A 22102-nucleotide genomic window follows, 5' to 3' on the forward strand; every position below is an offset into this window, starting at 1 on the left:
TCTCAGTCATATGTTAGTTTTCATATTTATGCAAAAGATTTTTGAGGGTCTCTCTTCCCTAATTTACCTATCAATCTGTTACTATAGTAATAGCACACTGTCTTAATTATTAATAAGTTCATGCTTTTTTAATGAGCATCTTAGCTATTTTGTGTTCCTTTTAGAAGTATATTTTAGAATAAATGAACCAATTTAAATGAAAAGTTCTATTATAATTTTGATTGAAAGTACAGTTGGTTTCTATGGAAATCTGCATAGAATTCACATCTATAGTTGGTAGAATTATAAAATCAACTTCTTGCCCTTGTATAATACCCTATCCTCTGTGTGGGATGAAACCTGTGAGTCTGAGGATATATCAGCTCCATGATTATATTATAAGGCACAATTGACCTTGGTCAGGGAGTTTATCCAAGTGGTTAATCTAATCACACAAGACCTTTAAATGTGTTTGTTCTAGCCGGGTAAGTCAGAAAGATTTGAAGGAAGAACGATTCACTCTGCCATTGTTGGCTTTGAAGGTGGAGTGATTCACATGCAAAACCAGACTGTGCTCTCTAATTACTGAGAAGGACCTGCCCCTGAGAGTCAGGAAAGCCATGAGAAACTATTTCCAGGCTGAAAGAAACTGAATTCTGTCAACATCATGAATAATCTTTGAAATGGATCCTTCCGAAGAGCCCCACGAAAAGAAGTCAGCCTGGTCAATACCTTTATTATAGACTGTGAGAGCCTAAGCAGATATTCCCGTCAAGCCTGCTCATACAACTGACCTACAAAATATGAGCTACGCAATGAGTACTGTTAGTGACAATTTGTTACACAACAGTAGAAAACTGATACACTGCCTATGTGATATGCGTTTAGGAATGTGATATATTCTTTCATTTATTTGGGCCTTTTTAAATGAAGTTTTATACTTTTCTCATTATAGTGTTCCTACCTTTCTTAGACTTTATTTTCTCCAAGGTAATTTTTTTAACACTTTCTGTTTTGTATAGTATCTTTTCTTCTTTTGTGTGTGTGGGTGTGTATTTTGTTTTGTTTTTAAGTAGGAGGAGTGTAGATAGAGAGACTCCCACATGCATGCTGACCAGAATCCACCCAGCAACCCTTTTGGGTTTATTGCTCTGTCCATATTGGGACAATGCTTACAACCAAGCTATTTTTAGTGCCTGAGATAAAGGCTTGATAAAGCTATCCTCAGCATCAGGCCTGGCATGCTTGAACCAATAAGAGCTATGGCTGCTGGAGGAGAAGAGAGAGAGAGAGAGAAAGAGAAAGGGGAGGGAAGAGGAAGGAAAAGCAGGTGGTTATTTCGCCTGTGTGCCCTGACCAAGAATCCAACCTAGCATGTCCACACACTGGGTCAATGCTCTGTCACTGAGCCAACTGGCCAGGGCATTTCCCTGTATTTTTTATTTCTTTGTTTATTCTTTAACATTTTAGACATGCATATTTTATATTCTCAGTTTTATAATTCCACTGGGAAAGATGTAACCTGTTCTATTGGTTCTCCTGACTCTTACTTATGGTGTCTTGACTTCTCATATTGGACTGTACATTAGTATTCAAAGATATTTGGCTTAAGTCCAGGTTGTATTTTTTTAAAGAAGATTCATAAGCTTTTCTGCTAGGCACCCTAGTGCCTACCCACCCCAGGATACTTCATTAATTTTTGTTGTTGGGGTTTCTTAGAACAGATAGTTGAGGTGCATAGAACCCTAACTTCCAGGGACAGTGTGCTGAGAGCTACAAATTATCACTGGGGAATGTTCTTCTTCTCATCGAAAGCCCATGATAAGAGCAACACGTTTTCTTTTGTTTTCCGTTTGCTAGAAGTAATTTTTTCTTGTCTGCTCTTTTACTGAGTATGTAGCCTCTCAGGTTCCAAATTAATACAAGAATCTTTATTTTATGTAAACTCACTAATTCTCATGTAGCTCCTGAAACCTAAACCTCTTGGTTAGCAAGACTGGCAAAATCATATAGCGTTAATCATAATGGGTCACTCTGAATTTGATTCCTTCTTCATTTGAGGACCTTGGAAGTTTCCTTTACTTTTATTTAAGCTTACTCATACACTTAAAGTGAAGTTTGTTCTATTTTATTTTTTAAAAAAACTTTATTTTCTTTTAACAGTAATATAATATGCATACTATATGCATACTTGTGTGTATATGTAAACATATACATATTTATATGTATATATAAAACCATCATATAGTATGTTAATATACCTCAATCAATGTAAATTTTTGAAATGTGTTGATTGGCCTGCTGACATTACTATCATAGAGAAAGCTTTATAAATTTACTGTATTAACATCTATTTCCACATATGGCTTACAACATCATAAAATAGAAAGTAGTAAAATTGTATCACTAGAAAGTTACCTGTATGGTCTCTGAATTCCTTGTTTCTTGAAATTCTATAACTCGTCACAAATTTCAATTGATATGAAAACGTATTAGTAAAGATGACTCCTACTATTTCCTCAGGATAACTGACTGTTAAGTTTTCAATACTTTCTTTGTCAGAAAGTCCTAAGACTTCTTTAACTGACCCTACAAAAAGAGAATGTTATTGTCAGTAAATCATAAAAGACACTATTTTCAGGATTCATGTTCAATTCTTTATACTAAAGTACTTTATGAAAATAAAATAAAATGTTGATTTGGAGTAAATAAGGCACAATAAGTGTTGGGAAGAGAGACTTTTCTAAAATTTTACCCAGACGAGGTATAATCAGAAGGCATACATGAAAATTAGTTACTTTTCTATGTTGGAATTATTGAACTAATTTTAATTACATATACTATACAATACCAATTAAACTATTTACAGAAGAATTAGCATTACAATAAATCTAAAATAGTAGTAATTTGTATATTTAAATCACCCTTAGGTACAGGCTTATATCAGGTGAAAATAACTGTATAACTTCATTATCCTTTAATACCCCTCACAGTATGGATAATATGTTGGAAAAATAGTGAGAACTCAAAAAATATGTTGAGTGACTATGTTGATATCACTAAAATCATCCCTATTACTTGCTAATATTATGCTTAATGTCATATAGCTGCTTTATTAAGACTGAGAAAATAAGAAGAAATACAAGAAAAAGTATGGATTGGGGTGGGAATGTCAAAGGTGAAAGTGGAGGGAGCAGGCAGTGTGTATTTTGATAGAATTAATTTTTTCCCCTGAAAAGTATTCCTTAAGTATGTATGATTATGAGCAAGTCTCTTAACCTTTGTCACTCAATTTTCATATTTGTATAATAAACTTACAATTGTTGGTACAGAATATTAATACCTATTACATATAAATATAAAATAGAATGATACAACTGTAGAATATTATTCTAATTCTATAGAATAGTCTCTAAAAATTAGGTGCACTGTAGTATTGAATGAATATTTATCATAAATGCAATCACCTTATTTATAAAATAAAGACATTAGCACATTCATTGCAGAGATAGCTCTCTGTAAAGATCGTGCACATAGTGATCATTTAATGAACGTTTCTTATCACATTGCATGTGACTTTTAACAAAGGTGTTGTTGAGAAGCACAAGTTCATGACATGACCCTTAGGAGGACATTGTGAAGCAGGTGGGAGCGAACACATTTCAGGATAGACTGAAAAACTACACCTTGGTGGAGAGTCAAATCAGGAGATCTTGAATCAAAAGTGGGTTTACGGTTTGCAGGCAGGTTGCCGACGTTCAGATGCACATGGAAGTGATGGTGTGATAGGAAAGCCTGGGATGTCTGCATCCACCCACCTGGCCTATGTGCACGGAAGCCAGGACAGGAAGGAAAAGCTCAACATAATCTGAGCGCTGTGGTTATGAAATTCCATATGGCATGGGCCTGAATACAGATTACAGAGTGGGTGGATTTTTAGAGACTGAATTCAGATGAGAGGTCAGAGGTCAGAATCCAAACACATCACCAGTTACTGAGGCTAGAGTGGAGTTATGGAGAGAGGTTGGCAAAAATATGAGATCTTTTATAACTTTCAGTGACAGGGTGGACCAACAGTCATGGGTGCCCTTACAATAATACTGCACGAGAGCAGCAGATTTCTGTTTTGAAAGACTGTGCATTCTAAGTGCTTGTCCCTTGCTTGGCTAGAAGTACTTCACAATTTTGACTTAAACATTAATTAATGGCCTCTTACTTCAAACAAAGGGAAACTATATCCACATTTCACATAATCTAGAAATTGTGACAATTGACAGTTTATTAACTGAAATGCAAGCATCTGCAATCAAACAGACCAAAATTGACATCAGATTTCCTCTTAGGTTGCTAGAAAACTCACCTTGCACAGAGAGGGCTGAGACAACTTTATTCATTATCTGCTGGGTTGTATTGGTGAAAGGTGTGTATGCAATAGTAAATGTAGACAGGTTAAATGAATCTAACCGTGCCAGGTCAATGGAAGTCCGTGAAGAAAATTCAAGAAGTTCATGATGAATAGGAAACAGGTACAAAACAATTATAAGGAGCAAGAAGTTCAACCATTCCTACACAATGCAAGAGACAAAAATAAAGAAAGTGATAATTTCAAATCAGTCATCCACATCATTTGGTAATAGAGTTTGTCTTGTTTACCTCTTTAATTTCAAAATATTCCACATTAGAAACCATTTAAAATATGGACGGTATAAATTTCAGGAGTCTGTGTAATTTAGCTCTTCAAAGGAATTCAAAGCATGCACTGTCATGAAAATAGGAGAGGTGACAGTGGCAAGCGTTATAAATTCTTATCAGCTGGTATTCCTGTGGTGACCTTCTCAGGCTGTACAGGCAGACTTTGCTTTACTGTGCTCTGCTTTATGGGACGCCACAGATTTTTTTTTCTTTTTCTTCACAATAAAGGCAAGGCCCTCTACCAGCAAAATGATTTTGGCTAGCTTTATTGTGATACTCACTTTATTACAGAGATCTGGAACTGAACCGTAATACCTCCAGGGTATATCTGTATTTGATTCTGCAGAAAGCTTATGAGTTACAAGAAACCGTTTCAAGGCATTGCTCAATTAGTGATAAAATATTGATTGCATGCTAAGTTTCTTATATTGGAAACTCAATTGTATGTTGGTGACCTGAGAAACACTATTTTGGTTAGTTATCAATACTAGTCACTTAAAAACCTTCAATGAGAAATCACTTTATGTCTTGAATGCATAATTGTAGAAAAAAATCCACAATAGATATACAATATTATTCCAACTTCATTAAACTGTCAGTTAGGTATACCTTTGTGATTTTAAAAAAAGATACTAAAGTTTAACCTGGATTTTTGTTATTTGGTAAAATTATAAGTTCTAATAAAGTAATCATGTTTCCAAATTATGTATTATTTTTAAAGAGAATGATTTACTTTATAAAAAAAACCAACAAAAATAGAAACATTAAAAAGAGAAAATACCAAATTTGTATTTCTGTTGGTTAATTTTATCTGATATCTTCAGAATACAGTATCTTACCCCAATTTCTGGGTGTAGGAACGCTAGCAAAAGGTGTTACCACTGACATTTAAGACACTTATCAGTTTCTCTATTCCTGACCAGCCTCGGTGTTTTTAGAACTCAAATTATGAGGCTATGTTAATTGAAATATCTGAGAAATTTTTTCAATTTTAGAAACAACTTATTCTGTTGTATACAGGTGTTTTATTTATTTATTTATTTATTTATTTATTTATTTATTTATTTATTTGAGGATAATTAACAAAGCAGCAATTATTCCCAAAGAATGCCCATTTTCCTTTACAACTACTAAGAGACACAGATATTGAATCATACCATTAAGGACTCCGTTTTCATTCTCCATTTTTTAAGAAAGTTCTTGCATAATAAGGCCCAAGTTTGTTGACACACACTTGTCTCTCTCTTATCCATTTTGCCCTGTAATTAAGGAAAAAAGAAAGAAGGTAAAGTGAATGTGAAGGTCATCAGGAAAAGAAATACTCTGAGAACACAAATGAGTAGCCTGATGACTCCAGTATTCCGAATGAGTGCTTAGCATCCCAGTGTTCCAAAGTTAGTGTTTCAATACTGGAACCTGCTTCCCTTTTCCTCCCACCCCTCGCTATGTCATGTTGTTTTTGTTGTTACACACTGAGCCACTTACCAATTCATGGCATCTCAGCTCCGAATTCTTAACTTTCCAGCATGCTCTAAGGAAATGTATCTGGACCCTGTAGGTATTTTTCTTTGCCCGTTGGGGTGACAGAAAGCTTTGTCAGCAGAGGGGACTGGAGAATCATTTCAGGAAGCAGAGCTCTCCTTCCTGGTATTGGAGTGGTTCATTCACTTGGAACATAGAGAATGCATTTTTCCCCTCAACTCTTCAGACTGAATGGTTTTCTCCAATGAAAAGAGCCTGCACAGAGCAGCACACTCTGCGTTTCATCCTGGGCTTGAGTGAAGGAGCCCTAGTGTATCTGGAAGCCCAGTATTCTAGAGCCTTCTCTCTAGGGCTTCATCTCCCCTCCCCCATTGCAAAGACATGCCCTACCTACAGTCTCTGTGCCTGTAGCAGCCATTGAGGCCTCTCCACCAGTTGGTGGACTGAAACCACACCTTATACAACCACACCTTATTCAACACCTTATCTCCCCACTTAGTCCTCGTACAAATGATGGGAACAAAGCAAGAGACCTCAGAGACCCCTCAGTGGCTCTCAGGCTACAAACCAGTTCACTTCTCAGAATGTGTTCTCCAAAGAGGCAGCACTGTATGTCTAGACCTGCTGTTGCATCTTGGGGAAGGGTTGAAGCAGTACCCAAACTACTAATAGGGTTGGGGGGGAAATATTTAAATTGTCCCATTTTTTCCTCTACTGCTTTTCTCAAAAGTCTTATATTATTAATAAGGAATGGACATACAGCTATTTTTCTGTGTAAAAAGCAACTGCCATTTTCCATTTGGTGTGGAGTGAGAAACCTTGCTGTCCTTGTTCCTAAGCAAAGATAAGTTACCACTGTTTTCTTTGGGAACCTTGGGTTTTCTTATGGACACAAAAAGAGAAGCTATCTCTAAAGGAGGGGAAAGGAAGCTGTCACAAACCCAAGATCTCCCAACACAAACAGGCATAAATTATATGATAGGCCACAACACAAAACTTAGAAAATTAAAAAAGACTAAAATGATTTTAATTATCTCTTCTGACCATAATGATATGGAATTAGAAATCAACAATGAGAGAAATGCTGGAAAATTTACAAATATGTGAAAACTGAACAGGACACCTTTAAACAACTAACACATCAAGGAAAACCTCAAGAGGAAGCTCAATTTATATCTTGAAACAAATGAACGTACAAACACAGCACAACACAATCTATGGGATGCTACAAAAGCAGCTGTACTTGAGAAGTTCCTAGTGGTAAATATTCATACTATAAAAAATTCTCATACCCCAAGAAACTAGAAAAGAACAAAATCCCAAAATTCACAGAAGGAAATGACAAAGCTCAGAGCTGAAATAGGTGAAATGGAGACCAGAAAAGCAATAGTGAAGATTGAGAAAACAGAAATGTGTTTTTTAAAAAGGATAAAAAAGCTGATAAAACTTTAAGTAGACTAAAAGCAAGATATGAATACATAAAATCAGAAATGAAAGAGGAGACCTTACAACTGGTACCAGAAATACAGAAGATTATAAAAGACTACTAAGAACAACCATATGTGAACAAATTGGGTAACCTGGAAGAAATAAATAAATTTCTAAAAAGATACAACTTACCAGAACTGAATCATTAAAAAATAGAAAGTAGAAACTGACTAGTAATGCATCAGGTGACTGAATCAATAATCACTAACCTCCCAACAAAGAAAAGCCCAGGACCAGGTGACTTCACTGGTGAACTCTACCAAACACTTAAGGAAGAATTAATACCAATCCTTCAAAACTCTTCCAAAAATTCAAGGGAGGCCACACTCTCAAACTTATTCCATTAGGCATCATTGCTGTTGTGACAAAGCCAGATAATAACATCATAAGAATATTCCTGACCGGTCGGTGGCACAGTGGATAGAGCATCGAACTGAGATGCAGAGGACCCAGGTTTGAGACCCCGAGGTCACCAGCTTGAGTGTGGGATCATCTGGTTTGAGCAAAAGCTCACCAACTTGGACCCAAGGTCACTGGCTTGAGAAAGAGGTTACTTGGTCTGCTGTAGCCCCACAGTCAAGGCACATATGAGAAAGCAATCAATGAAAAACTAAGGTGTCACAACGAAAAACTAATGATTGATGCTTCTCATCTCTCTCTGTTTCTGTCTGGCTGTTTCTATTATCAGTCTCTCTGACTCTCTCTCTCTGTCTCTGTAAAAAAAAAAAAAAAAAAAAATATATATATATATATATATATATATATATATATATATATATGAAAACCTTGAAGAATATAGATGCAAAAGTTCTCACCAAAATATTCACAAACTGAATTCAATCACATAGTAAAACATGATCACAACATGATCAAATAGAAGTTATTTCTGAAATGCAAGAATGGTTCATCATATGCAAATCAAAAATTGTGACACACCATATTAATAGGAAGATAAAATCATATGATCATCTCAATAGATGCAAAAAATCATTTGACAAAATACAACATCCTTTCATGATAAAAATCCTCAACAAATTAGGTATATAAGGAATATACATGAACATAATAAAGTCCATATACGACAAGCCCACAGCTATCATCATACCCAATGACAAAACAAAGCTTTTCTTCTAAGTTCAGGAAGAATACAAGGGTGCCCACTACTCATCACATTTATTCAACACATGGGCCCCAATCTGTCCCTTCTACTTGTGTCTATACCCATTGTCTACTAACTCTGGAGTTTCTTCCACAAAAGCAGACTATGACTCTGACCAGTAAACAGAGGTAGGAGGGAGGATGTTCTTTTTCTGATCTAAGACCTTACAAGGTTTTGAGTGTACCTGCTTGCTCCTGTGGTTCTTCCATTGTTATGAGAGCATGTCCGGGCTCTGGAGGGTGAAAGACACATGACCAGAGCTGAGGCATCCTAGTCACCCCAGTGCAGAGTAGTCTAGGACAGACAATAGCCAGCCAAGCCCCAGACAAGCAAACAAGCCAATCCAGGACCAGCAGAACATTTTAAAAATCACCCCACGCATCTAAGCTATAAAAGCTGATTGTTCTATGTTAGTTGTTGCTTTTTTTGCCATGTAATATATAAATGAAGTTATGACCTCAGATACGTTACTTAACATTGTCTGGGTAGATTCTGCAATATTGATATTTATTTCATTTTACTGACCTTTCTTTTCTTTTTTAGGGGAATAGAAAGAGAGAGAGACAGAGAGGGACAAAAAGGAACAGACAGACAGGAAGGAAGAAGTGAGAAGCATCAACTTGTAGTTAAGTTGTTCATTGACTGATTTCTCATATGTGCTTTGACTGGAGGGCTGATCCAGTGACCCCTTGCTCAAGCCAGTGACACTTGGGCTTAAGCCTGTAACCATGAGGTCACGTCTATGATCCCATGTTCAAACTGTCAACCCTGAGCACAAGCAAGTGAGCCTGTGCTCAAGCCAGCAACCTAGGAGTTTCAAACTTGGGTCCTCAGCATCCCAGGTTATCACTCTACCCACTGCACCACCATCTGATCTTAGTGACCTTTTATTTTTGAATTCTAACAAAATCATATTGTGGTACAAGGAACTATTTCTTGGTAATATACTATGCCTTTGAAATTCCTTGACATGTCCTTGGTGGTGCAGCCTGTTTGAATACATGGAAATATTCCATGTGTACTTGAAACAAATATGTATCCCCTTTTAGGTTGTTTTGTAAATAGATATTCAATCTTTTAAATTTTGTTCTTCAAATCTTCTATATCCCTTATTATGTTATATGTATGAGATTAGTTATTTCATGACAGAATCCTATTAAAAATTTTCATTCTGATATCAGCTGACACCAATTTCTTATTCTGTTTCTGTTAGTTTTTAGTTCGTGCAGTAAAAGGCTAAGTAATCAGATGGATAAAACAGTGCTTTATTACTCAACCTTTAATGGTATGTTTCTTCTATTTCTGATAATAACATAGATACATGAGGTTTTTTTATTTTAATATATGCCTAACATAGCTTCATTTATTCTTTTATTTTTAAAATTTTGCTAAATTTTTAAATGACTAATGTTTAAAAAATTCATATTTGAAATATTTTTTAGAAATCCAAATTGATAGATACTGTAATTTTAAAAGGTGAACCTAATCATGAATAAATTCTTGCTTTAAAGGGTCTTTCATTGTGTTTTACTCTCATGTAAAATGCTTTTTGCCTGACCAGGCAGTGGCGCAGTGGATAGATAGTCGGACAGAGAGGCATAGGACACAGGTTCAAAACTCCGAGGTTGCTGGCTTGAACACGGGCTCAACTGGTTTTAAGAAGGCTCACCAGCTTAAGCCCAAGGTCGCCAGCTTGAGCAAGGGGTCACTCGCTCAGCTGGAGCCCCCAGTCAAAGCACATATGAGAAACAATCAATGAACAACTAACATGCTACAACGGAATTGATGCTTCTCATCTCTCTCCCTTCCTGTCTGTCTGTCCCTATCTGTCCCTCTCTCTGTCTCTGTCACACACACACAGAAAAATAAATAAAACACACTTTTCCATTGCTTCTAGCTTTGTCCATATTCTTACATTCTATTGAACTTTATCAAGTTTTTCTTCCCTCCTCCATGTTTTCCTTCCACTTTCAAAGATAAGTAAATTATTTATATTCTTTTAATTCTTACCCTTACATTTTGACCTTTCCTGGAAAATGATCTTTTTGTATAAATGAAAACTTATCTTCAAAAAGCAAAGACATTTTATACACTTAATCTGTGCTGAATTCTAACTTTGAGCACTCTGGTTATTATTGAAATTTGACTCAATCTTTAATTTAAAGGGTACATGAATTATATTTGTTTTTCCATGTATATAGTTCATTGGATTTGCTAGTAGATAGAGGTTCCTACAGGGAAATTATCGTGTATTTGACCTTGAGATTGAGATTCAGACTAGAAATTCCACCTGAGCAGGGCTTGGCTAGGCTTCAGCTGGTCTAAAAGCCAGGACCCTCTGACTTGTGTGTAAACTAGTTCATTGAGAAATCATTCCAAGGGCTCTTTCTGAAGGTGTCTGCAGAGAGCAGCATTATTCCTGCAGACACTGTGCCAGGGGGACAGCTGTTGACTACACTCCCCCCCGCCCCGTAAAAGCAGCAAGTGACGTTTCAGCACATTCAACCCTGAGCAAAAGGGGTGTGTGTGTGTGTGTTGGAGAAGTTGGGTAGTGAGGATGAGGTGGGGGAATTTATAACTATTTTTTTCTTTTTAGAGCAAGTCCCCAAAATACCTCCCAGAAGGAGATGTCTTAGTGCATAACAATAATACACAAGTTTCATTGCCCTAATTGACCAATATCACACAACATGATTTGCAGAGCCTGTCCTGGAAACAGTGGGACTTGAATGCTCACGGAGGACTCCACAACGGGATGGAAAGTAAAGAGATTCTGGGATGCGCACCAATTTTCTGGGAAGCATTCCAGGTGACTTGAAAGAATGGGTCAAGACTTTTGAGCACAGAGCAGCATCTCCACCCTGAATCTGGCTTTAAGTGTGAGTTTGGAGCAAGCCATCTCCTCCCTCTATGTGTGCACCATGTTGGCCGGGGACAGAAACCCCGTGGCTGTCCTGAATGCCTCCATCATGATAATGAGTGGGTGTGCCCGAGCCCTAAGCTCTCATTCCATTCATGAAACAAGAGGACACACAGGGCTGTGCTGTTTCCTAGATACAAAGCTCATGAATTGGATCCAACAGGATGTGTATTAGCCTAGAGAGCCTCAGAGAGCATTGCCAGAAGAAAAACCTACACGCGGCTGCCTAATGGAGCCGAGAGGCGAGTCTAGGTGGAAGGGGACAAGGAAGGAGGTGAGAGAGCCCCTGGAGTGACAACTGGAGGGAAGAAGACAGTTCCTAGAAAAACAACATCAGAGAAAAGCATCAGGCCTGTGTGCCTAGTGAGAGGGGTAGAGGATCCCCATAGACTGTTCCTAGTGCGGAGAATTCAGAAGAGGCACTTGTAAGGGGACTGTGCCGGGCTGTGCAGGTGGTAAACTGGCCAGAGGGTGAACTCCTTACCGTGGCATGGGCCACAGTCCAGTGCAGCATGAAAACGCTATCTGGCTCCAACCCTTAGATTGTCCACTGTAATTAATATTGCTTACTATATTTTTCCCAAATTCACATTTGTTTTGTAGCTTATCAAAAGACAAACAACCACATGAATTCCTTAGTAAGAAGTTTCAAATTGTAACCACTCTGGTTTTTTACCTGTAACATGGGTGTTAACCTCACAACTAAATGTTTTCACTGTAGGAATAGGAAAGTCCTATACACTGCCATAGGATGTGTATCTGAAATAATATCGTGACAAGGAAAAGCTACAGATTTCACCTTCTGACTCACATCATTGTTTACACAAGGAAAAACAAATACTGGAAAGCCTCTTTCATATCTAAAATTCTTAGAAGTAGATAGGGAGGAAAAAAACAAAACAAAAAAACCAAGAAATGCACAGGGGTGGGCAAAAGTAGGTTTACAGATGTTTCAATAAAAAATAATACAATAATGATAAATAATAACACAAGAATAAATTGTATTTTGCATACTTATAACCGAAAATCTACTTGTGCCTACCCTCATATTTTTCTAAATGTTTTGGTAAACAATCCCAAAGTCAGAAAAAAACATAGTTTATCCAGAATGCCCCCAAGTTATTGTATAATAAACGTAAAAAAACTTCAAAACAATCCAAGTGTACAAATTAATTTTCAATATTCTTAGTTCTTCATAATCTATTAGCAAATTTCAGCTTATTCCTACAGTATTTCTGGCTTAAACCATGTAACAGTGGTATACGTTTTAAAAAACTTACAGTTTATCTCAATGTTTTCATTTTTACAGTATTAAATACCAGATGTCCAATAACATCCTAATACTCCATTAGTTTTCAAAAACGTTTGTCCACAGGTTGTTGGCATTGAATTCCTAAAGACTTATTCATAATTTTGTGATAGAAAAAAAAATCCCTCTTCTCCCAAAGAAATCAGAAAAAAGACAATGAACTTACGTTTGAGAAATTTGAAGCACGTAACCTAGAAACACATTTTATCAATTGGTCTTCTTCATCAAAAGGAAATGATTCATGTAGTTTCCTGGTGTGTACTGCACTCTAGAAGTTGCTCTCCCAGTTTCACTTCTGTGAAATGCTCCTGTGGAGATTGCTTCTGCTTCAATGCTGGTGTTCCTACTAAAACACCACACTCACGTGACTACCCTTGGACTATTGGTCTATTGCTCTTGTTCATTTGAATAATTATATTTATTTATGAACCTAGGAATCCAAACATTTTTTTCTTCATTCTCAATGTTTTAATTCAATTATTACAAGCATGAGAGTTTAAGAATAAGCAAATTTTTACCCAGGAACAAAGCACAAAAAGTTAAAAATGTTTTGAAAGTCTATTTTCCCAACAGGTTATTCTGCTTTAAAAAATCAATACTATTTCACAGGTAACATTTGTTCCACTTGCTCAAAAAGGCAACTGTTTCATGTAACATTTTTGTTAGAACTGGCCTCAGTCTTTGATAGCAATCCCGTTAGACCACTGTGATTGCACAATCCCAGCCCTTGTTCCACTCTCCATGAGCCACCGACACCTCACTAGAGACAGGAGACATGTCTCTCATTTGAGCTCCGTTTAACACTTCCAGAGCTCATGAAGGATTTTGAACAAAACAAAAATCCAGCAATTTCCTTAGTTATATCTGCAATCATTTTGAGAAACAAATGGCATTATGGGAGTAGGTAACCAGACACCTTATTTCAGACTTGCACAGAGATCAAATATAGTAATCCATTCTGTAATTGAGGCTTTATATCAGGGGCAGGAACCTTTTTGGCTGTGAGAGCCATGAACGCCACATATTTTAAAATGTAATTCCATGAGAGCCATACAATATGTTTAACACTAAATACAAGTACATGTGTGCATTTTATGTAAGACCAACACTTTTTTTTTTCAGAGACAGAGAGAGAGTCAGAGAGAGGGATAGACAGGGACAGACAGACAGGAATGGAGAGATGAGAAACATCAAACATTAGTTTTTCGTTGCGGGTTACAACACCTTAGTTGTTCATTGATTGCTTTCTCATATGTGCCTTGACCACGGCCTTCAGCAGACTGAGTAACCCCTTGCTTGAGCCAGCGACCTTGGGCTCAAGCTGGTGAGTTTTTGCTCAAACCAGATGAGCCCGCACTCAAGCTAGGGACCTCGGGGTCTCGAACCTGGGTCTTCCGCATCCCAGTCCGATGCTCTATCCACTGCGCCACCGCCTGGTAAGACAAGACCAACACTTTTAAAATACAATAAGTCTCTGAATTATTTTTAATAACATTGTTATGCTGTTGCTAACCAATGATGAATAAAGTAGTTCTTACCATTAATGCGAACTCGGGTGCTGCATGGTTTTGCTGATGGCTTTGTAGTCTGGTTGATATGTGGTGGTGAGGTTAAGCTTCATGCAGGTATTGAGACTTCCACCCATTAAGCATGATTGTAGGTTGATCTTAATGTTCTTTAGATGTGAGAGAGACTGCTCACATGCATACTAGAGCCAAACATTGTCAGTACAGGAATACTCACATGCTGCAGTGTGTGTTATGTGATGGGAAGCGCGTTCTAAGTTTTGACAATCAGCTGGCCCGCGGGTAGAAGTTTTTTCATTTCTCCCCACTTGTGTTTGCTCACCAACTCTGCTTGCTGTCGTGAAAGTCTTTCCAAATCTTCATTCAGTGACTTGAACTTATTCACCCACATGTCTGAGGCCTTCAGGTCAGCAGCTTGTAGCTCAAAATCTCTGACAGAGTCACCGGGGATGGAACTCAGGTCGGCGCTCTCCACTGCACACTCGTGTAGATGGGTGATAAACTTAAAAAGACAGTACGCTCACGAAATTCTCCAAAGCGTGCTTTAAATGACTGCAGGAGATTAGATGTGAAGCCTGCTAGCTGCTGGAGATCAAGATGTTGAGCAGGGTAACTTGCTGTGCATGCATCTTTAAACTCTCCCAGTTTTTCAAAGTGTAGTAAACGACCTGTTTCAATGTTGGCGATGAAGAGTTCCAGTTTGTTTTCAAATGCAAACACTGCTTGTTGAAGGGAGAAGACTCTATTTCTAATGCCTTGCATTTTCACATTGAGCTGGTGCAGATGTTCAGTCATGTCCACGAGATAGTAGAACTTCAGGAGCCACTCAGTGTTAGCTAACTCAGGATGCTCAACATTTTTCATTTCAAGAAAAGTTCAAATTTTGCTCAGACAAGCCACGAAATGGCTGAGCAGCTTCCCTCTTGACAACCAACGCACATTGCTGTGCAGAAGCAGACCAGTGTAATTATTCCCAACTTCATCCAGCAGATCATTTAAAGCTTGGGCAACAATAAAGTTGACCACCTGAATGACCAGCGACATCACCTCACCAAGCTGCTCACCACAAATCTGAGCACAAAGTGCCTCCTGATGTAGGATGCAGTGAAAATTTAGGATGGGTCTCTTTTCATGTTCATGAAGAAGCACTATGAATTCTCTGTTTTTCCCCACCATGCACGGAGCACCATCAGTACACCCCAAAATAAGTTTATCCATCAGTAGATTTTTTCTTTAACTAATTCTGAAAGACTTGAATAAATACTCCTCTCTTGTTGTATCTTTCATAGGCAAAACAGCAAGACTTTCCTCACATAGTCTGTCAGCGACAGCATACCTTGCAATCACGCTGAACTGGGGTAAATGGCTTACGTCTGTTTACTCATCCAAAGCGAGAGAAAAGAATGGTGCTGCATTTATGTCCTTCACTTGTGTTGCCTCAATTTGATTTGCCATCATGATGGTACGATCATGAACAATTCTTGCCAACAGAGGCATGTCTTTTATTCGTTTGATTATCTTGTCTTTATCCGAAAAGTTGTCAAAAAGTTCATTGGAAACATCAAGTATGAATGTTTTGGCATACTGTCCATGTGTGAATGGCTTTCCGTTTCTCACAATTGCTAAACCACCAGCAAAGCTAGTCGATTTCCAGTCACCTTGTTGGGTCCAAACACGGAGTTGCTACTGACTAGCTTGCACTCTTCACAGTAGCTCTTGACATGCTTTCTTTCTGCTGTCCCGCTAAATATTTTGATGCAAATATAGTATAGCATGTGTTGCAGTGCCGCATTATATTTGACTGTTTCATCAATGCAATTTTATCATCGCGTAGTAGAACCTACAGAACCTTCTCTCTCCACAAAGGTGAATTCCTCTGTCCATTCCTGCTGAAAAGTATGATACTCCTCATCTCTTTTTCTTTTAGCCATCTTCTTCGTCAAAAGGGTTTCTGCAATTAACTAGCTGACTACTTGATTAAAAGGAGGAAAGTATACTTCCTGACTTCACAATGACCCATGTACATTATGCATTATCTAATAAAAAGTTGGTGTTGCCCGGAGGATAGCTGTGGTTGGCTCCAACCACCCGCAACCATGAACATGAGCGGTAGGAAATGAATGGATTGTAATACATGAGAATGTTTTATATTTTTAATGTTATTATTTTTTTATTGAAGATTTGTCAGTGAGCCAGATGTAGCCATCAAAAGATCCACATCTGGCTCGTAAGCCATAGGATCCCGACCCCTGCTTTACAGAGAGCTCTAAATTGCCCGTGGGTTGATTCAATCATCTGAGAAATCAGGATTTTCATTCTTCTGCTTCTCATTTTCATTTAGTTGCAAATATTTTCTAATTCCCTCAAGACCTATTCTTTAACCCATAAATTATTTAGAAATATGCTGTTTCCTTTCCAAGTATCTCCTGATTTTTCTGTTATAATTTTGGTATGGTTTCTAGTTTAATTCCATTATGATAAGAAATTTTATTTTGCATGACAGATCTGTTAAGACTTGTTTTATAACCCAAAATATGATTTGTCTTGGTGAATGCACTTGAAAAAAGATATATTCTACTATTGAATGGGTGGACTATTACATAATCATCTATTAAAGCTAATTAATTGATATTCAGTTATTCTCTGGTTTTTTGGTTTTTATGTCTCCTAGTTCTTTTTTTCCTGATGGAATATAATTCAGGAGCTATTTTTAAACATTAAAGTAATTATAAAAGTAATTTTTCCAGTGTTGTTTGGCATTTAGGACATGGGTATCTTGTTTGTTTTTTCATAATGCAACTGACTGTGTAGCATTGTAGTGTTGTGGGAATCAGTAATATTAGCTAGGATGGTGAAAGACATTGGCAAGTCTGGTGAGAACTAACAAATGCTTATGGCATGTATGCAGAATATTTCAGGGAACCAGCAATTTCAGTTCCCATCACAGCTAAGGACAGGAAATGGCTTCAGTTACAAGAATTTAACTGATGCGGCTCGCCTTTTCATGGGAATTCAAGGATGCTGACCATAAAGAACCACATCATGGTTTTTGGGAAGATATCCTACATGTCCAGCACATCTACAGTTTTCCCTCCCCCTCTTTCAGCCCTAAAAAACTTGCCAGCCTGACTGGAAATGTTAAGATGGTCTTTGGAATAGACGTCCCCCATCTTCTCAGGCTGGCAACTCTTCAATATACCTCTTTCCTTTTGCACCAGCACTTGTCTCCAGAGTCTGGTTTTCATTGTGGCAGGCAGCTGGACCTGCCTGAGTTTGGTTTCAATAATATAAAGACCATGGGGTAAGAAAGAGAGGAACTTACTTTTTGAAAAGTAATCAAGAAGATAATTTTATCCCTAAGTCTCATTATATCCAGGAAAGCAGTTTACATTTCTTCTTGGTCTTTACAACATGTACAGATGAAGAATGAACAAAACCACAACCATGTCTGTGTCCAAATTTCTTTTTTATTTTATTTTTATGAGAGAGATAGACAGACAGACAGAGAGGTACAGATAGAGACAGACAGATGACAGGAAGGGAGATGAGAAGCATCAATTCTTTGTTGCAGCTCCTTAATTTTTCATTGATTGCTTTCTCATATGTGCTTTGACCAGAAGGGATATAGCTGAGTGACTGACCCCTTGCTCAAGCCACAGACCTTGGGCTCATGCCAGCAACCTTTGGGCTCAAGCCAGCAACCATGGAGTCCATGTCTATGATCGCACATTCAAGACAGCAACCCTGTGTTCAAGCTGGTGAGCCTCGCTCAAGCAGAATGAGCCTGCACTCAAGCCAGCAACTGTGGGTTTTCAAACCAGGATCCCCTACATCAGAGGCTGATGCTCTATCCACTGTGCCATTGCTTGGTCAGGCCCAGGTTTTATTTTGTTTATATGCTGTAACCTTTAACCAACATCACTGTCCTTAGCAACCATACCAAAACTTTCTAATTAATGAATATCTGTGTTTCTTAAAATGTAGCCATAAATATATATTTTAAGCAAGAGCAGGAATGTCATGGGCACCTATAGCTATCAAACTTGTAATATCAATTATAAGTAATCATCTGTCAAAAGATCACCAGTAGCTATGGCTCCTGACTTTATTGCATTCTTGTCCCTTTGTCTTGTCAATGATCATTATACAAGTTGTACTATAAAATAGTATTGAGTTTTCCCCTCCTTCTTCCTAAAGAAGGCCCTTGAACATTTTTTTTTAATGGTGGTAACAAACTCCAAACAAACACACAAAAAAAACAAAACCAAAGGTACACAGTTAAAAGGTAAAATGGCAGTAAATACATATCTATCAATAATCACTTTTGCCTGACCTGTGGTGGCGCAGTGGATAAAAGTGCTGACCTGAAATGTTGAGGTCACTGGTTTAAAACTCTGGGCTTGCCTGGTAAAGGCACATATGGGAGTTGATGCTTCATGCTCCTCCCTACTTTTTTCTCTCTCTTTCTCTAAAAATGAATAAATAAAAAAATATCTAAAAAATAATCACTTTAAATGAAAAATACTAAACACTTCAATCAAAAGACATATGATAACTGTATGGATAAGAAAGCAAGACCCATATAAATGCTGACTAAATGAGACTCACCTCAGAATGGAAAATACACATAGGTGAAAAAAAAGGGGAATGGAAATAGATAATTCATGCAAATTGAAGTGAAAAAAAAAACTAGGATAACAATACTTATATCTGAAAAAATGGACATTAAAGCAAAGGGAATATACAGTAAGAGACAAAGAAAGACACTATATAATGATAAAGAAAGCAAATCAACACTAGGATATAACCATTTTAAACACCTGTACACCCAATGTAGGAGCACTAAAATATGAAAAGACAACCTACTGAATAGGAGAACATATTTTCCAATGCATCTGATAAGGAATTAATATCCAAAATTTATAAAGAACTTATAACAATCAACACAAAGAAATGAACAAATCCAACTATAAAATGAGCAAAGGTCCTTCACTGAATTCTTATAAAGAGGACATACAGATGGTTAATAGACATAACAAAAGATGCTTAATATCACTGATCATCAGAGAAATGCAGATTAAAGTTACAATACAATGTCACCTCAACCTGATCAGAACAGGCAGCTAAGGATAAGAAGAACATAATATATAAAGGAAGGTCTATTAGGCCTTCATCAGACTTTTCAACAGAAACTCTACAAGCAAGAAGAGAGTGGACCTAAATAATCAAAATACTAACAGAGAGGAATTACCAGCCAAGAATACTATATCCATCAAAGTTATTCTACAAATATGAAGGAGAAAAAGTTTTGCAGACATAGAGAAACTGAGGTAATACATGACCAGAAAAACACCACTGCGGGAAATACACAAGGGTATTATTTGACCAGACACAAAGAACAAACAAAACAAATCAAAACTACAAGTAAAAGGTCCAACAAGGTCACAGTAAAAACAAGGATAATCTGTGACAACAATAACATAAAAGTGGAGAAGATAAAGTTCTGCAGTAGGGAAGAAGGATAAAGTGTAGAAGTATTCATAAGAAAAAAGACTCCTGTACATATAAACATTTTTCTCTTAATAACTTACTAGTAACACCCATAAAAAAGCCACTACTGAAACACATAGCTAAAAAAAAAGAATAAACAGGGAAAAGATATATAGAGTACCACCAAACAAAACAACTGACAGAAATACAAAATAGAAGAACTAAACAAGATGCAGAGCTACCGAATAACAAAATTAAAATGGCTATAGGAAATCCTCAAGTGTGAATAATTACCCTAAATGAAATTAGATTGAACTCACCAGAAAAGAAGACACAGAGTAGCAGATTGAATCAAAAAACAAAAACCAACCACATGCCACCTTCAAGGCACATCCAAACTGCAAGGACAAAAGTAGACTCAAAGTAAAAGGTTGGAAAATGATTCTCCAAACAAATAATATCCAAAAAAAATATGGAGTAGCCATACTCAAATCTGACAATGCTGACTTCAAGACAGCAAAGGTAACCAGACAATGATGGACATTTTGTAATGATAAAGGGAACTTTTTATCAAGAAGACATAACATTTCTTAATATATATACATCAAACCAGGGAGCACCAAAATAATGACATCTACTAACTGATCTAGAAATAGAAACAGACAAAACCACAATCATACTGGGCAATCTCAATACATCATTGTTGGCTTTAGATAAGTCATCCAAATGGAAAATCAATAAAGAATTATCCATCTTAAATGACACACTAGACCAAATGAAGATAATAAATATTTACTAGACTTTTCATCCCAGAATATCAGATAATACATTTTTCTCTAGTGTGCATAGAACATCTATGATAGATTATATCTTGGGCCACAAAACTACTATCAACAAATTCAGGAAGATTGCTATTATACCAAGCACATTTCTAACCATAAAGCTTTTAAATTAGATTTCAACTGCAAAAAAAAATTAAAGAAACCCACAAAAATGTGGAAATTAAGCAACATACTTCTAATAAAAGACTCTGTCAAAGGAGAAATAAAAACAACGATAAAAAGATATGTACAGACCAATGAAAATGACAACAAAACACATCAAATTTTCTGGGATGCTGTGGAAGCAGTAATAAAAGGGAAGTTTACATCATTACAGGCTTATATCAAGAAACAAGAGAGATTCCAAGTAAACAACCTAACATCACATCTTAAAGAACTAAAAAAAGAAGAACAAAGGCAACCCAAAGTCAGCAGAAGGAAGGAAGTAGTAAAAATTAGAGCAGAACTAAATGAAAGAGAACAACAATAACAACAAAAAACTACAGAAAAAAATTAATACAACAAAGAGCTGATTCTTTGAAAAGATAAAAAAAATTAACAAACTCATGGCTATACTCACTAAGGAAAAAAAGGAAGGACTCATATAAACAAAATCAGAAATGAAAGCAGAAAAATTACCACAGATATATAAATATACAAAGGATCATAGTAGAATACTATGAAAAATTATATGCCACCAAATTCAACAATCTAGAAAGAATGGATAAATTCCTAGAACTATGCAATCTTCATAAACTGAGTCATGAAGAAGTAAAAAACCTAAGTAGACCCATAAGCAGGGAAGAAATAGAAACAACTATCAAAAACCTCCTGAAAAATAAAAGCCCAGAACTAGATAGGTACATTAGTGATTCTACCAACCATTCAAAGAAGATTTGGTACCTATCCTTCTTAAAGTCTTCCAAAAAATAAAATAAACAATACTCCCTAACACATTTTATCAGTCCAACATAACTCTGATATCAAAACCTGGCAAAGACAACACAAAAACAGAAAACTACAGGCCAATAGCTCTAATGAATACAGATGTAAAACTTCTAAAGAAAATACTAGTAAATCGAATACAACAACACATTTAAAAAAATAGTACATTACGATCAAGTGGGATTCACTCCAGGAGCATGAGGATGTTTCAACCTATGTGAATAGATCAACATAATACACCACATCAACAAAACAAAGAACAAAAACCATATGACCCTATCAATAGATACA

At 36.8% G+C, this 22102-nt stretch overlaps 1 protein-coding gene and 1 pseudogene across 1 annotated transcript in view; both read right to left on the reverse strand.

The window, feature by feature from the left end:
- Positions 1–13317, reverse strand: part of LOC136406691 (ABC-type organic anion transporter ABCA8-like) — an 89410-nt gene extending 76093 nt beyond the window's left edge. Inside the window, exons 1-4 of the mRNA XM_066386731.1 lie at positions 13196–13317; positions 5829–5930; positions 4340–4544; positions 2398–2568 (exon numbers count right to left, since the gene is read on the reverse strand). Of these exons, the coding sequence (XP_066242828.1) occupies positions 2398–2568; positions 4340–4544; positions 5829–5924 (472 nt within the window). The 5' untranslated portion in view covers positions 5925–5930; positions 13196–13317. The remainder of the gene's footprint in view (positions 1–2397; positions 2569–4339; positions 4545–5828; positions 5931–13195) is intronic.
- The window catches only part of LOC136406692 (ABC-type organic anion transporter ABCA8-like), a 328883-nt pseudogene extending 315556 nt beyond the window's left edge, over positions 1–13327 (reverse strand).
- Between the last annotated feature and the right edge of the window lie 8775 nt (positions 13328–22102).

The sequence above is a fragment of the Saccopteryx leptura genome, chromosome 5 (assembly GCF_036850995.1).
Source record: "Saccopteryx leptura isolate mSacLep1 chromosome 5, mSacLep1_pri_phased_curated, whole genome shotgun sequence".
NCBI classification, from domain to species: Eukaryota; Metazoa; Chordata; class Mammalia; order Chiroptera; family Emballonuridae; genus Saccopteryx; species Saccopteryx leptura.